This window comes from Galleria mellonella, unplaced genomic scaffold (genome assembly GCF_026898425.1).
Source record: "Galleria mellonella isolate WM207_F2 unplaced genomic scaffold, CSIRO_AGI_GalMel_v1 utg132, whole genome shotgun sequence".
Classification (NCBI taxonomy): Eukaryota; Metazoa; Arthropoda; class Insecta; order Lepidoptera; family Pyralidae; genus Galleria; species Galleria mellonella.
Window position 1 is genome coordinate 105,312 of NW_026441989.1, and position 17,720 is coordinate 123,031.

Sequence of the window (17,720 nt, forward strand, 5' to 3'; positions counted from 1 at the left end):
TATGTTATGAAATAAAGTAAGAAAGTAATTAAAAACTTTTCTTAAAACTTAATAATAGTATATATTAATTATAATTTTGGATTTTGCCGTTAAGAACATATATAAAAATTTTAAAGTAAATTATGAAGTCGTTGCAAAATATCTAATAGTAGATTTATATGTACAATTTTCTATAATTAAATTTATGGTTACCAGAGCAATATGTAAACAATCATTCTGGAAGATGGAAAAAATATATGTTTTAATTGACAAACAATACTTTCTGTATTGTTGTAGATGTTGACACTTTTCAGTGATTTTTTAACATCGGTAAACGTATAAACAAATAAAAAAAATTATGAATGATAATGGAATGGTTACCCCGCCTGCGCTAACAGTATACGCTGGCAGAGCACCAGTGAGGGCTGATAGATAAAAATAAATAAAAAAGCCCACCATGATGAATGCTCCTGAAATTCAGCACGGTGGTTTCCAGGGGGACTACGTGGAGGTCGACCTGACAGGGTATATTGATAGCAATGGAACTGATTATCAGGATTACTAACAATTTCTAAGCCCAAATTATATTTAGGTTACCTAACCTAAGTATTATAATTATGTAGGTAAGAACTATACTACACAAATTCAAATCCTATTAAAATTAAATCGAAAGTTTGTAGCGATGGCTGGATAAATATTTATTACTATTTCAAGCAAAAACTGCTGAAAGAAATTGAATGAAATTTTGGTACACGTGTAGGTTACATCCTATATATAATTAATATATAGGATGCATATATAATTAATAACTGATTGACGTAAAAAAGCCATAGAATATAGCTGCTATTTAAATTAAAAAAAAAGTTTATGTGTGTTTTACCATTTTGTTTGTTGCGTCCTCACCTCGGAAACCTGGCGTCCTTTTATATTTCCGTAAATAATACAATGTCAAAGTTCATTTTAATTTATTTGAAACAATTTGAATATAGATCACTCATATTATGCATATTTATTATTCTCTAAATTATATATTAAAAGTACTTCATAAATGGTCTACAAAGAACGTTGCGCCTGCCACAATGTACAGAGAATCAGTTTTATACACTGGCGTGTATTTAAATAGGCACTCATATGGAAAATTGTAATCATTTTGAGTCGAAGTGCTCAAATATTACTCTGAAAAAAAAAGGAAGGGCATAATTGTAACTTTATATAAATATACGATAAATATTCATATAAAAATATGAACACTTCGTTCGTATTTTTTGTAATCGTCACGATTTAAAAACATGAATTGATAATTCGTCATAACGTAGTATTATTATAGATAGATGCTCTTTATTGTTTCCTCCATAAGATTACAATAGTGAACTTATTATAAATACAAACAATTACAAGAAAATATTACACTAAGAAAACAATGGGCAGACTTATCGCTAACAGCGATCTCTTCCAGACAACCTTTGAATAGAGAAGAGTTATTATTAATTACTTTGTATTATAAGTTTTATTTTGGATCTACTTTTTAAAATTGTTATTAAAAAAACTTATTAAACAAAACCTATTAGACACTGAACAATTACTTAAATGATAAATGTGCATGGTATTAGTCGATCATGCACGGGCTTTTAACGACCATGTAATTTTAGAATAGTACGTTTAAATAACTCCACGTAATGTTAACAGATATCTAAATGAGTAATTGTTGAGTTTTTTACTGTCTTTTCTCACAAAATAATAACTTTCTGAATCCTGCATTCGTAAAAAAAGACAATTTAAAAGAGCTTGTAAATAATTCTATTTAATTACAGATGATTTGCATTTGAATTTACTAGCTTATTGTGTATCAAATTTCATTTAAATCCGTCCAGATGTAGAAACGTAATTAAGTAACAAAAACACAAACCTACAAACATCCAAGCATTTTTACAAATTTTCTAATTTGTAATATTAATAGGATTCTAATATTCTACTGTATTGTTTGTATTATATTTACGCAAAATCATTGTAAAATTTTAATGATTCTTTTGATATCTATAGGCTTTATTGCCTCAATAGTTTCAATTCATTCATTATTTGTCGTGATTGAATAAATTTTTACTACAAATATATTTTTAAACTATGTGGATTAAAAAAAGAAAAAAAAATATTTTTATTTTTGTACAGATAAACTATAAATCAAAGAAAAAAAAATTTTGTGAGGAAACAAATTCTATTCTTCATATCATATCGTTCAAAATTATCAACATCGTAGTCATTCAAAAAACACAAACCTTTACAAAAACACATAAACTCTCACAAAACCGTTCTCATAAATTGTACTGGTTTACTGATGTTTTTCTTTGTGATTTACATTTCCTTTTCTTATAATATAATTCTATTATCCATATCAGCATTATTAATAGTAAAATACCAGCCATTATAGCAAATACTATTGTGTAACTGCCAGTCATATCTCTCACGGCACCTGTAAAGTTTGAACACATTGAATTTTGTTATATAAATATACAAGTTGAAATCAAAATCATTTTAAGAATCTACTCTACCAGTGAGACTAAACATATTTATAAAAAAAAAAATAACATAAATCCAAATAAAATAAAAAATGTGAGACCCCAGTTAATATTCGGGTTAGTAGGGAAAAATCTAGTTAGACTATGATTTTTATTCATCAAGAAAACAACTAAAAGAAATTTCCGAACACAATGACAGTACATATAGATATTTCCCTATATTTGCTAATAATTGAAAAGAGATAAAGTTATTAAAATATTTAATAATTAGAATAATAAATAAAAAAGAGAAATATATGCAAATAGTATGTTCATGTCTATAAGCAACAATTATCACTTTCCATCCGGTGAGTCGTCAGCTTATTTGCCATTCTAAGTTATATAAAAAAGTACATATATATTAAAAGTATATACAGTGGTACTAATCAACATTATCTTCAGGTTTCATTTTTGGTGCACTTGTACCTTTAGAATAAATTATTCCATTCTAATCATGATACCTTGAATATTCTAATTTTAAAAAAGAAAGTGGCGATAAAATTCTTCTACAGTTGAATAACGACCGAACAATAAATTGTTGGCAATCTCTTTCCATGACTATAATTTTGTTTATGATTCTCCGTATAATACAGATTAAGAATACAATGTATCACTGCTTCTTTTAATCTCCAGGATGTTGTGAGAGGCGATTAAGGGAACAGATCTCGCTACATGAGAGGAAGATAAGGAAAATCCGAAGTAAAGCAAAATAACAAGCCCCGTGACTAGCATGGTAAAAGTCTTTTTCAATAGGATGAAAATGAAATAGTGACCCCATTGGTAAGCTACTAACGAAGGATGATAGATGAAGAAGAAGTCAGTTAATTCATCATGACTAAAAAAAAAAACAGAGACGTGATAGAGTATACTACTAACAATGGAGCTATTAATTTACATTGCTAGCAATTTCCTCTTTCTCCAGCACGTTAATAGTAAGCTAATTGAACAAATCCTATGCCTGATAATGGGATATCACATGATATTTATTTATGGCGATTAAGCTATTTGAGCGGGGGGGAAGGGATTGTTAGTAATGGGATCTAATGAACCCATTGCTAGTAACATACCCTGTCAGGTCGACCTCCACGCGGTTCCCCCTGGAAACCATCATAGTTAATTCTAATGGAATTCATCACGATGGGCTAACTGACCTGCTTTCATCCTCATCTATCATCACTCACTGGTGCCCCACCAGCGTATACCGATGGCGCAGGTGGGGTAACCATTCCATTATCACCCAATAAAAAAAAAACTATTTGAGCTTAACCGCGCTAAATATACAGAATTGTGGATATTATGATTTTTTTTTTAGCTGTGACTATTTTGATATTTCCATTTTCATAACTGAAACAGGGTCCGTAATTATTATGTCAGTAGACACCTATATTAACTAACATTAATCATTAATGATGATAGTTTAAAACTATCCACTGCTGAATATAGGCCTTCCCCATAAAGGGGGGTTTTACCAGTAGCTGTCACGCTTTTTAGACAAGTTGGCAACCGCAGTTAGGCTTTTGGTAATATTTTAAAAGGGGCGCTGTTGTCCATCTTCGACTATTAAGTTCTCTTAGTCGCCTCTTACGACACCCATAGCAAAGATAAGGATAACCCATCCTATACCTGGACCACACGGTAACTAACATTATAAAAGGGAAATAAACGAATGTCAATAGCAATAGTTTGATTCATTTGCATGTCAAGATATTTGGATATTTATATTCAAACATGTTTACCAACTTACACATTTATAATATTAAGAGGATTATATTTAAATAGTTTATATATATATATAAGCTTTTTGTTTTTCTTTTACAGGTACGTATATTACATTGTCAACAACCGGCTACTACCTGACTTACTGTAAGTCATTATAACCTTGATTATATGCTGACTGTCTTACATGAATGGATATTGTAAAAGTATTAAAATATCGAACTTTTATTATAAAATTGTATAAAAAAATATTCTTTTTATATAATAAAAAATCATTACCTATACGTGACTCTGCGTTTCTGCCAATCATATCTCATGTATTAAATATTGTAATAATTACTTGTAAAATATACTAAGTTATATATAAACATGTTTTGATATCTGTACTTACAAAGATTGTGTTCCGCAAAAAAAAAAGTGACTTCAGTTATACCAGAACCAGTTATTTTGAATTAAAAACTAAACTACTGGATCGATTTTAATAAAATTTCTATAAAACTAATCTGCAAGTATAGCCTTTTGAAAAAAAGAGAAATTACCACCGAATTGTGAACCTCCTCTTTTTTTTAAGTCGATTATTTTTTTTTTATAGTACATATAATTATAATATATTACACATACATTATAAATAACTGTGTTCACCATAATTAGTGTTGCGAGATATGATATATATACATACATGTGTCCGTATATATAAACATGGAACATGCACATATTATATATAAAAACACATAATAACTTGCTGATTGATAGAAACGGAGATTGAATAATCACCAAGTAAAAGTTTTGATCAAATTTGGATCAGAATCAATACAAGTGATAATATTTTGAAGAAGCAATCCTAAAGAAAACGCAGATAAGGTTCAACTTACCAGTAAGAGGTCCTAATGCTATACCGAGAATTCCTACAGTCAACATGTAAATACCGTTGACAGCCGTAAATTTGTCGACTCCCACAGCATTAACCATCACCAAAGGTGCAAGTATTATAAAAAAACAGCGGCTTACACCAATAATGGTCATATATACTAAAACTGGAATGGTATCTTTTGATAGCAGCATTCCTGAAATGAGAATAAGTAGAAAGAAGGTAGAATAAGTAAATACAAGCTAGGCATTGAGAAATACACACAATTAATTAGTTAGTTAGTTACATAATTCAGTGTGACTATTTATGAATCTAAGTCGATAAAATAATGTTTAAAATACCAAAGGGTGACTTTATACAAAAGTCATCAGTAGCGATACTATGTCAAAAACTTTGTCAAAAAAAGTCAAAACAAGAGGAATTGCTACATGATAGAAACTATCATGTACCAATTGCTCTTGCATGTCTGTGTTTTTATTTAAAAATTTTAATATTACAGTGAAATATAATATCATATTAGCCACTTTTGTAAATTATTTATTTGCGGTTCTTAACTGCATATAATAAAGTTCTATTAAATATAAAAATAATTATTAAAATCAGATGATGTAGATGAATTAATAAACTATTGTATTTTGTAATAAATTAATAATTAATAAGAACTTATAGAATATAGTACTATTAACTATTCTGTACTTAAAGTTTACTTAGGAATGCCATCCACTCTAACGTAAACATCAAGTTACAAGGATCGGATTATAAAGTAGTTACGGTAAATTACGTAGTTTTCTCTTACATCGAAATTACTCGTATTTACATTCAGGATTGTCCAACTTCTCCGAACTTTATTAAAGACTTTAAAGGCTTGTGCAAAAAACTGATATTTTAGCGGAAAAAAATCCCAAATGTGTAAGCCGTGTACTTAGTGTCCATTCACATAGACCGACTCGGAGAGGAGAACAAATTTTTAAAGCGTTTCACTTTTTTGTTAGCTCTCGAACATTCTCAAATAACAAAAAAAGTGAAATGTAAAATAGACCATATTTCAATGATCTTAAAATTCTATTTTAAACGCGATCAAAATCTGCTCACCTCTCCAAGCCGATTTGTATAAACGGAACCTTACACAATTACTTGTGCGTTGTAATATGTAAGTTTCGTGTAATATAATGACTGAACTGAAATGTATAAAGACTGTTCCTTGTTTTAAATGCCATGACAGATCTTAAAAAACATAAAGGAAAATTTTGTTTGCGGACAAATATCCCTCATTTCCACAGACCATAGTCATGAGCTCATCGTAATCCGATACCAACATCATACAATGTCTCTCGCGATATCTATTATTCTATACAACTTAGAATGGCAAACAAGCTGACGGCCCATCTAATGGAAAGTGGTAACCGTCGTCTATAGACATGTACAGTACTATGGACATAACAGAGTATACTGTTTCGCCCATGATACGCCCATAGACAAAACAGATTATACTGTTTCCTCCATTATACCTCCCATGTGTTGTCATTCCTGAGGACTCAGGTATTATTCCTCTGTACCCTGTAAATTCACTACCATATCCCACCCTTCACACCGAAACACAGCCACGCAAACACAACTGCTTTATGGTAGAAATGGCCAAATGGAACAGAGAGATATAAGTTAATAATTAGAAAAGTTGAAATATTTGATTAGCATATTACCTATTCTGGATAAAAAAGCGATTCCCAGCCCAATTATGTACAATTCTTCTATTCCAATCCTGTATAACCAGTTGTTAAGAACTATAAACAACGCTCTCGCTGCTGTATCTCCGAAGGCCAATAATGAGATTGCCCATGCAACGTGTTCCTGTAATAAATTTTATTATATAATACAATATTCATACATTTACTCAAAAGTTTTTTATTTCCCCTTTTAACTGTCGTTAGTTATATTAATGTAGATAGGTAAAACGTGATTTTATAAAAATTTAAAAGAACATCCGACACACGTTGTAAATTTCGGTTTGGGTATATACAACAATGTGTATATAAATATAAATGTATATAAATGTATACATATATACAGACACACACACACACACACACACACATACACAAATATATATCTATATATGTCTATATATATATATATATATATATACATATATATATTTTTTCTTTGGAAATTTACTACGTGTACGGATGTTTTTTAATATACGTATATATATACGTGTATATGTATTATCGATATTTTATATTGTGATTGTGTGTTTACTAGCAATATATGCTGTTACGTCGATATCTCAATGCGGTTGCCCCTGAAAACCATAGTGGTTAATTCTTGTTTAACCCATCACGATAAACCAACTGATCTGTTTTCATCCTCACCAGTCATGTTTCACTAGTGTCTCACCAACGTATACCGATAGCACAGGCTTAGTTATCATTGAATTTTCGTTCATTAAAAAAAAACACGTTAATTAGGTGATTAAGGCAACAGGTTAGTAAAAGGATCTATCGGGTTCATAGGCCTCCCCATGGTCCCCTGGAAACTAACGTGGTTAATTATCCTCAACTAATATAAACCAATAACGCAGACAGAATTACTATTTTATTTTGATTCGCTTAAAAAAAACTATTATGTAGTATTTATGTAAAATGTAAAGTACCTACTCACAATACATACTCGTAAATATATAGTATTATGGAAAGTGAGAGAAACAAATAAATAGACATAAATTATTTACTATGTTATTACATTTGTTCGTCATTAATTTGGATAGAAATAAAGGATGATAGGAAATTGGAAAAAAATAAAATAACGTTATACTTTCCAATTTCCTCGAGTACATTGTATACTTTGGCGAAGGTACATACCCACTAGAGGAAATTGGAAAATTCCTTCTATCTTATTTCCTCTGCCCAAAATTTGTTTGTGAAAGATTGCCTTTCAGATTGTCCTTGCTTAAGTATTGGAAAATATTATATATATTTAATTTTTCCGGGGTGTTCTTCTCTAGAAATCTGTTCGATTCTAGAATAAGGTCATACAGGTATGCGACCCCGGCTTCTTGAGCCACTGCACTGTCCCAGTTCCTTCCGTAACTACAGTGTCCCCCCCTCCTCTTTCCTTTTCCACATAAGTCCCTTATTCCTCTCATTTATCAATTTCTTTTACGCATTTCCATTCCCTTCCTTTTTTTTCAATCCTTTCCTCCATACTGTAGGTGGCGGAAACCACCAACAAATGCATTCCTAAAGAGGGCTGACGTTAGGCAGGTGGCCGGTAGTAAAACTATAAGCCAAATCTTTTTATAATATGGATAAAACCATATAACGCCGACCCCAAATAATAATTGAAATAAGGGTAGAAAGATGAAGATTTAATTTTTTAGCATTTTTATTTTAGAATTACAAAAGTTTTTACATTTTAAATTTTATTTAACACGAGAACGCGCACGCGCAAATATATGTATGAATGTATGTAGTATTCAAACGTCATCATTTATATTATAATAATGATCATGAATCACGCCATTTTCGTATGAAAGAGCCGTGTTGTTCCGCGGCTTATTCTATCTATTAATCAAGGAGGATCAACTATCAAGCAGGATTCGGAGATAATCTGTTATTTATTTATTTAATTAGTAGATAAACAGCTACATTATATATAAAAAGGTACAATATAAAAAAATATAATGAGGCAATCTTCACCTCTGATTACTAATCAAATGAACACAACAACAGTTATAAATAACAATGATTCTTTTGTACAAATTAGCTATAAGTTACCTTAACAACCTATTAAAATATCACTCAGTTCTAATCTGTATTACTTAATTAACTATCCACACTGCAAAAATGTTTACGTAAAAATATTTGTTGTTACAGCCCTTTTCGAGCGACTTCAAAAGGAAGGACTTTTTTATCCATTTATTTATTTATTTTTTATACGTATTTATACTTTATTGTACGCACTAATAATACATAAAAAATATATAACAGTGGAAAGCAAATGTACAAGAACAAGCTTCACTTTACAAGAGTTCCCTTCCAACAAACCCACAGTGGAAAGAAGCATCAATGTTTTTTTTTTATGTTTGTAACCTCATAACAGCGTCAATTTTAAACATATTTGGAAAATTATTTCTTTTATTTGAACTAATATACATGTAGACTAGTTCCATGCAAATTTTGTTCAAATCGCTTCATTAGTTTAGTTTTTAATTAAAAATAACTGGTGTTGCCAAAATTGAAGTCTGTTTTTTTCTGTGGAACAATCTTAATCATTATATCTATATTTTGAGCTGTATATAAAAAAATATCATAATATTTTATATCTATACTTACATAGTTCCATTGTAAAGAATATAAGGCTTGTGGAAAAATCATATAAAAAGTAAGATCACAAAAGAAGCTACACGCTGGTCCAATAATAATGATTGAAGAAAAAAATATTTTCATTACCGATTTATCGAACAGCTCACTTATTAATATCCTGTAATATAAAGGAATTAATGTAAATAAACTAGACTTTTATCATTCTCTCCTAATGCTATTTATTGATCACATAATATCGCCTATAAATTAATTTATTTCATTAATCTATTCAATTACTGTATTACTACTTGTTGGGAAAACCCAACAGATTAAGACATTATAATCTTAGTGACGTCGAAAAGATGTATTAGAAAAAACACTTAACAATAATTGATATATTTTTTAATTTTTTATATATCCTTGTTTGCTTTTTAGTTCGTCTCTTCGTCGTACTTGTAAATTAATACAAAAATCTGTGTTGCTTTTGAGATTACGGGTAGGTATGTGAGAATTCTAGCGAAATCTTTTATAAAGGAGTTGGGTTAACGCATTTTGGATAGGGGCCATGATCGTTCTTCCGGTTATTTAAGTTAGCTTTTATAGTTATTTAAATAATTTATAACGGATAGATAATAATCCTATTTTTAACACCCCATTCCATATTGTATTTTAATAATGGACACGAAATAATATGTGGAATGGCGCGAAATCAAAAGAAGTTTTGAAAAGAGAGAGAGTCAGAGTCAGCTAGTGTATTATAATTATCTATACTAATATACAAAGCAGAAGAGTTTGTTTGTTTTAACGAGCTAATATCTAGAATTACTAATTGGATTTACAAAATATTTTCAGCATTTGATATCTCATTTCTTGAATAAGGTTAAAGGTTATTCAACATCATGATATGACTACGGACAAAGCCATACTGTGAGTGTTACAATATTATCTTATATACACATACATAAGTATTATCTTTTTGATGTTTCTAAGGGACAAGTCGTAAAACAAGAAGCGAAAGAATGACGATAAAAAAATAGATATTGCAACATTTCTTCAGTAGATTATATAGATAATTTTAAATATAATACGTAAACAATAGATACATACGTGATTCTCGATCTCTTTTCATGTGATAAGGTAATACTAGTATCAGTTTTCTCTGTAACTGTTTTATTAGGAGGTTTTATTTCGCTCATCGTGACCACAGGTGTTTTGTCGCCCTCATTTGGGGGATTGACCAAAAGTATTAGCGATTCTGTAATGTAATGATAATAAATGTATATATAATGTAAACTGACCAAACTATTAACAGTAGAAATTTTTAAAAAGATTCTTATCATCGTCATCATTATCTCAGTTATTTGTCCACTGATAATCATAGATTTCCTCCTATCCTCCTTCTGACTTAAGTCACCTGCATCCATTGACTACCTGCAATGCATTTGAAGTCGTCACTTAATCTAGTGAGGAGTCGTCCTATACTGCGTTTGCTCGTATGGGGTCAAAATTCTTGTATTCTTCCATAATTTGCAAAATAATACAGTTATTTTTTTTATAAAATATAATATACAATTGTGTCCGCCGTTAACTGTCCACTGCTGAACATAGGCTCCGCCATAAAAGCGATTTTGCAAGTAGTTGCCATGCTTAATAGGCGTATTGGCAACCGCAGTTAGGCTTTGGAGATGTTTTAACAGGGACGCTGCTCATCCCTTGCCCTCCCTTAGTCGTCTCTTTCGACAATCACGGGAAATGAAGGAGTGGCCTATTCTATACCGGAACCTAGATTGCTAAAAAAATAATATATAAATATGATATCAATGTGTATAAAGTTCCATAAAGTGCCATCAATCTCGATTATTAACATACTTTACAAGTAGCTTTATGAATTATATTTTTTAAATTACTTCAAAAAGGTTATTCGCGGGCATTTCCTTTATATTTTATGCGATATCTTTGCCAATACTTATCAATTTTGATAACTCTTGTTGCAGTTGATAGGATTCGAGTTCAGTGAAAATACGATTGAAATCGCTATGTTTCGTATCTGTAAATATTATTTTAGAAGATTCTAGAAATATAATATATATATATATATATATATATATATATATATATAATTATATATATATATAATTATATATATATATATATATATAAATATAATATATATTATATATATATATATATATATATATATATATATATATATATATATATATATATATAATATATATATTATATATATATATATAAATATAATTGCAAAATTTAAAATTTATATCTTTTTATATAAAAATTTACACAAAAAGATGTACATTGAAATCATGTCGAACCGTTCAAGATCGTTTCGTGTTTTCTACCCAAATATTTGTTTTAAATTATAAACATGCTACGTTTTGCACCCACGGCTTTAGACAGTATCGTGTTTCCCATATAAGTTGAAATTTTAAATAATTTAAGATTCTGTTTTACAAAAAAAATACTTCCATTATTGCAAGTAGTTATTTTGATTTAAAAACTAAGTTACTGAAGCGATTTTGATAAAATTTCTATAGAATCAATCTATAAATATATCGGTTCAGATAAAAGAAGAATTTATCAAATCAGTTGTAAACTGACAGAGTTATGAGGTAACAAACATAAAAATCGAATTGAGAAAGTTCCTTCTATTTGATATGGATTGAAAATAATTTCTTACTAGATGCATACATCGTAAAATAGATAGATACGAGTAAATAAACACTTTATTTGAGCCATTTATGACACACGTAAATTAACAAATAAGTTTATACAATCAAATTATTTACACTTCTTTTAAATATAAAAAAAAAGGTATAAAATACGAAAATATATTTCCGCTATGTGTGTCACAGTGACCCAAATAGGCTACAGCTCAGTGATAGTTTTGCTTAAAAGCAAAGCACTGATTTTCAGCCGCAGCCTGAAGTTAGGCTACACGGACGCATACAAATAAATCTATATTCCAAAATTTCTAGACTTAATAGTTTTAGCTATGTGTAGATAGTTTATTTGTGTAAATTAATATATTTTTTTTTAAAGGTATCGTTTAAATTTGTTGTCTTACCGTCATTGTTTTCTGGTAACTCCTCTTTCTTCATATGCCATTTAATCGGCTGCATTAAAGCCACAGCAACGAATAAATGGGTGCTTATACCAGATATAATGAGTATACATCCTCGAGATCCATACTCGTTGGATATCATTGCCACTAGTTTTGGTAATAGCATGCAATTAACACCTGTAATTTTTTGTAATTATTATATTATTTTATTTTTATTTTACTTTAAAAGGGAAACATACAATACCTGAGACATATAAAATAGTATACACAACCATAACATAAATCAGTAAAGTTTCCACAATAAACCAAACCAAATAATCGAGAGCAAATGATTAACATAAAAATATATATAATAGTATATACAAACACATACATACATACATACACATACACACACATACATACATACATATACACACATATACACATACATATATACACATAAAGAAAACAAATATATCAATAACATTTTAAACATGATTTTTCCTCTCCAATCAAATGGAGTTTGCCAGAAGTTTTCATATGTATATGTTATTAATTATATAAATTATTAACCATACACCATCCTTACTAATGGTAAAAATGTGAAAGTGAGTTTGTTTGTTACCTTATAGCGACTTAACGGCTTAATCAATCACTACCAATCACTTTGAAATATAGTATAAACATTTACTATGAATGGTGAAAAAGGTTGTAGGTAATTTTATATCCCGGTCAAAAACGTATCCCAGTCATGCGGACGAAGTCGCGGGTAAACGCTAGTAAATAATAACTTGTTGGTCTTATTCAATCTATGTTAGCTGAACTTAAACCAGAAATTTTTGAACATCTCTGTAAATTATTGATGCCCAATAATTCGTCTCTTTCCGCGTCTAAGGAACGTAGATAAAGTTTTGTTTGAGAAATCAGTTCAGGGTACGATAGGACTGATGTACCTGAAGAAGGTAAAAGCCCTTTAAATATTAAAAAAAAACTACAAGTGGCACTAGAAGAAGAATTATGAAAGAGATACATCTAGAATAATAGACTAGAGATGTCGGTAGCTATCGTAGATGAACGTACTTCCATAAGTACATCAGCATATCAGCTGTTAATTGCCCACTTTTAAATATAGGCGTTCTCCTTTTAAGGAGTGTTCCTGGTAGACCATTAAGTTTCCTTAGTCGCCTTGTACGACACCCACGAGAAAGGAAGAGGTAGTCTATTCTATGCCCGGACCATAAGTACACACTACGATCAAACAGGTGGCCATTAGTGTGTGTGTGTTTGTGTGTGTGTGTGTGTGTGTGTGTGTGTGTGTGTGTGTGTGTGTGTGTGTGTGTGTGTGTGTGTGTGTGTGTGTGTGTGTGTGTGTGTGTGTGTGTGTGTGTGTGTGTGTGTGTGTGTGTGTGTGTGTGTGTGTGTGTGTGTGTGTGTTAGTATGAAAAAGGGCCAAGTGACAAGTACTTATAACCAACGAGCTAGTATGAATAGACTAATAAATGTGGAAAGAAAGAGATCTGTTTGAATCAGATAATTTGGTATACAAATGTTTCTAGTTTTCCAAATAGGAGACAGATGTAATATATATGTATAATGGCTGTTTGTATAAGCAATTTCTATAGCATTAATTGCGGTGGTTGGCTTCCAACGACACATTGTACTAATATTATAAATGTAAAAAATTTGTAAAGGTGACAGTTATGTTATGTTTAGTTAATTTTAAACACGTCGAAACGTCGGCCATAAGGTAGCAGGTGTGTAGGTACTTTTTACATCGCGCTAAGCCCCGATTGTGTGTTTAAAATATATATGTTATGTTTGTTACTCATCCGTGCTTAAACAGTGTCATATTTTAAGAATTTATGGCTGGATAAATTTGAATAAAATACCATGCAATATGCTTTCTATTCTAATCCAAACAGACAACAATACGGGTTGGATTTAGTAATTATTAGACAAAATTTCAAATTATTTCTAGTAAATTTGACTTGTACATGTATAATTAATGCACATTTATAATAGTCCCTATTACTGGCACACACACAGGAAATCTATATATATATATATATATATATATATATATATATATATATATATATATATATATATATATATATATATATATATATATATATATATATATATATATATATATATACAAATATACATTCTTCTTGGACAAAGTTGTCCGTTTTCATAAATATTAACTCTAGTATTAAGATTACAATATCCTTTTTATCAGGATTTTGTATAATTAATAAAAAGGAAACATAGAAACTGTTGAAATATTTTGATACGTACCCACAGCAGTCTGAGTGAGACTTACAGTGAGTAATCTTTTACTTGTAAAATAATCATTCACTATAGTACTCGTCAAATTTAATAAAAGTCCAAAGCCGGCACTCTGAAATTTAAAAAAAGAGCAATTAATTATAGTCATACAATAATATCAATTATTATTTTTTATATCTTATAGCTTGATATGTTACCATACAGCTCAAATCATCATTTTCCTACCCTTATCCCAACTATTATTTGGGGTCGGCGTAATATATTTTTATTCATATTACAAAAAAATTTGGCTTTTAGTATTTTGGGTATTAGCATAATAAAATTGACGCTAATACCCAACAATAGGAATTTTTACATACTCATACTTTCATTGTTCTCCATTGATCAATGTCTGTATTAACGTAGTAAAAAACAGTTTGTTTAGTTTTTTTTGTAACCCTTTATTGTAAGTCTTAAAATATAGGCTACAGAATTCTAAAGAAAAGAATCAGTACAATGGCGGACTTATCCCATAAATTATAAAGTAATTATAAAGTGATTTAAGCTAGTTCACCAATTACTTTTGACGTTTAAAGAAGCCAAAGACTTTCTAGACAAAAATGTATTTATTTACGTTTACGCTATAGCAGAAATGACATAGAATGAGATAGCAACACCGGTATAAAAATTAAGGTAATATTTAGGCAAATTATGTTACTAGATCATCATCTATCTTTAAATGATGTTTGTCAATGGCAGGTATTCCCATGAGTATTTTCAATATGAATTCATTTCTTTTATTCATAAAGCTTATATTAAGGGACCTCCATTAATTTTTATGAGTATGTTTTATTTCAATCCACCATCAAAATCGATTAATTGCTTCCAAAATTTACGCGTACTTAGTTTTAACTAAGAGAGCTCTTAGCTAAAATAGCATTAAATGAATTTTATTACTTAAAATCTTAGGACTAAATCTCATTTAAGAAATCTAAATATTAAAAAAAACTAGTCAAGTGTGAGTTGAACTAACTCACCGAGGGTTTCATAATGTTTTTCTTGAAAAAGGTTTTTTAGATAAAAAAATCTTCGAATTATATGTATATATATGAGATTATTTTTTCGATAATTTTATACCCGCCGTTACTTTAAAAGTACACCATAACAATGCGCATGATTTTTTTTTTATTATTTTGGATCAAGTCAGAAACTAGAGCAAAAAACAAATAAAAATTAGTTAAAATATACAAATGAAGCCCTTACATACGGTACTCCACTTGGACTAGTAAGTCTACTTTGAAATTTTTAATACCCCTTTCAACCCTCTAGCAAAGAAAATAAAAATACTTATTTTACTTATTTCTTTAGCAATATATATAGACCAAATAATACATGAAAAAAATCCAAATTTCAAATAAATATCGTTAGTAGTTTCTGAGATATATCACTGTATGGACGGCCGGACGGATAAAGTTGCACCATAAAGGTCCCTTTGGTACGGAACCCTAAAAACACGCAAAATTATAGAATATCTCCCGAGTACAAACATACATAGAAAATAAATTACCAGTAACAAAGAATAGAAGATAAGGAATGACACCATTGACTGAACAAAATATGTGCCAAAAACTCCAATGTTGTACATGATAGCCGCTATGAACGCCACTTGTCGAAAAGATAAAATTTTCAGTAGCGGAGATGTAATAAAACCTGCAAATAAAAAAAATTAGGCATTGCGTTAGGCTTAATGTTAATTGTCTTTATTATAACTGAAAAACAAACAGTATCAATAAAGCGGTAATTAAAAGTTACTGTAATTATTTTCGGGTAATCATCGTCATCATATCAGCCGTTAACTGTCCACTGATGAACATAAGCCTCTCCCATAAGTGGGGTTTTGCCAATAGTTGCCACGCTTGGCTGACGGGTTGGTAACTGCAGTTAACCCTTTTAGTGTCATTGATTTTTACTCATATCTACTTAAAAATGCCTCTCTCTCTCTCTAAAAAAACTGTATCTCCTCAAAAAATTATCCAATTTTAATATTTTTTTTTACAGCAAGCTAAACAGCGACTGATTTCACGAGCGGTATAACGCTCGTGACACTTTTAGTTGCAATACGCACGAGTGCGATGGCGCTCGTCGGCACTCAAAGGGTTAAGCTTTGGTGATGTTTTAAAAGGGACGCTGCTGTCCATCCCTCGACCTTTAAATTCCCTTAGTCACCTCTTACGACACCCACGTGAAAGGAAGAAGTGGCTCATTCTATGCTGGAACCACACGGTATATTTCGAGTAATAATCACTTTTTACAATTTTATAGTTAAATAGGTAGAGATTTGAAATGTGTACGAATAGGTTCAAACCCCACATGCTTCGTAATTTTCACATCCAATTAAAACCTTTTAAAGTAATTTATTCTCAACAGAATTAAATTATTCACCAGTGGGAGACTTTGTACAAAAGTCGTTTGTTTCGGTACCTCTGTCCTATTCGTGTTTCTGTCGTGAAGCAACTGTATTTGCATGACTGTGTCTCGGTTTGAAGGGGAGAGAGGATGTGGCAATGAAATTATAGGGTACAGAGACTTAACACCTTAGTCCTCAGGAATGGCAACGCATGAGGCCATTCATATATTATGGGCAATACAGTTATGTCCATGGTATTGTCCATGAGTATAGGCGATGGTCACTACTTGCCATAAGGTTGACCGTCAGCTTGTTTGCCATTCTATGTTGAAAAAAAAAATAACTTACCAAAAAATGCATTCACCAAAACTCCGATTCCTGTGAATATTGTAATCATTGTCGATCCCATTCCAATTGTGTTTATCAAGTCATTGTATATAAGACCAAAACAAGCACCGAATCCCGAAGTTATAGTCTGCATTCAACAACCCAATATTATTTTTCTACCTACTGATTTTTTAAATAAAAAAATTACAATATAAATTTAAATATATTAACA

The 17,720-nt window shown here is 30.2% G+C and overlaps 1 protein-coding gene across 3 annotated transcripts in view; it reads right to left on the reverse strand.

Moving 5' to 3' along the window:
* Nucleotides 1–929: 929 nt before the first annotated feature.
* The window catches only part of LOC113518460 (monocarboxylate transporter 11-like), a 38,162-nt gene continuing 21,371 nt past the window's right edge, over nucleotides 930–17,720 (reverse strand). For all 3 annotated transcript variants that reach the window (XM_052903054.1, XM_026903398.3, XM_052903053.1), the window contains exons 2-11: nucleotides 17,510–17,636; nucleotides 16,322–16,464; nucleotides 14,785–14,887; nucleotides 12,505–12,678; nucleotides 10,524–10,671; nucleotides 9,447–9,594; nucleotides 6,816–6,963; nucleotides 5,120–5,311; nucleotides 2,253–2,446; nucleotides 930–1,155 (exon numbers count right to left, since the gene is read on the reverse strand). In XM_052903054.1, coding sequence (XP_052759014.1) covers nucleotides 2,289–2,446; nucleotides 5,120–5,311; nucleotides 6,816–6,963; nucleotides 9,447–9,594; nucleotides 10,524–10,671; nucleotides 12,505–12,678; nucleotides 14,785–14,887; nucleotides 16,322–16,464; nucleotides 17,510–17,570 — 1,275 coding nt within the window. In that variant the 5' untranslated portion in view covers nucleotides 17,571–17,636 and the 3' untranslated portion in view covers nucleotides 930–1,155; nucleotides 2,253–2,288. The remainder of the gene's footprint in view (nucleotides 1,156–2,252; nucleotides 2,447–5,119; nucleotides 5,312–6,815; nucleotides 6,964–9,446; nucleotides 9,595–10,523; nucleotides 10,672–12,504; nucleotides 12,679–14,784; nucleotides 14,888–16,321; nucleotides 16,465–17,509; nucleotides 17,637–17,720) is intronic.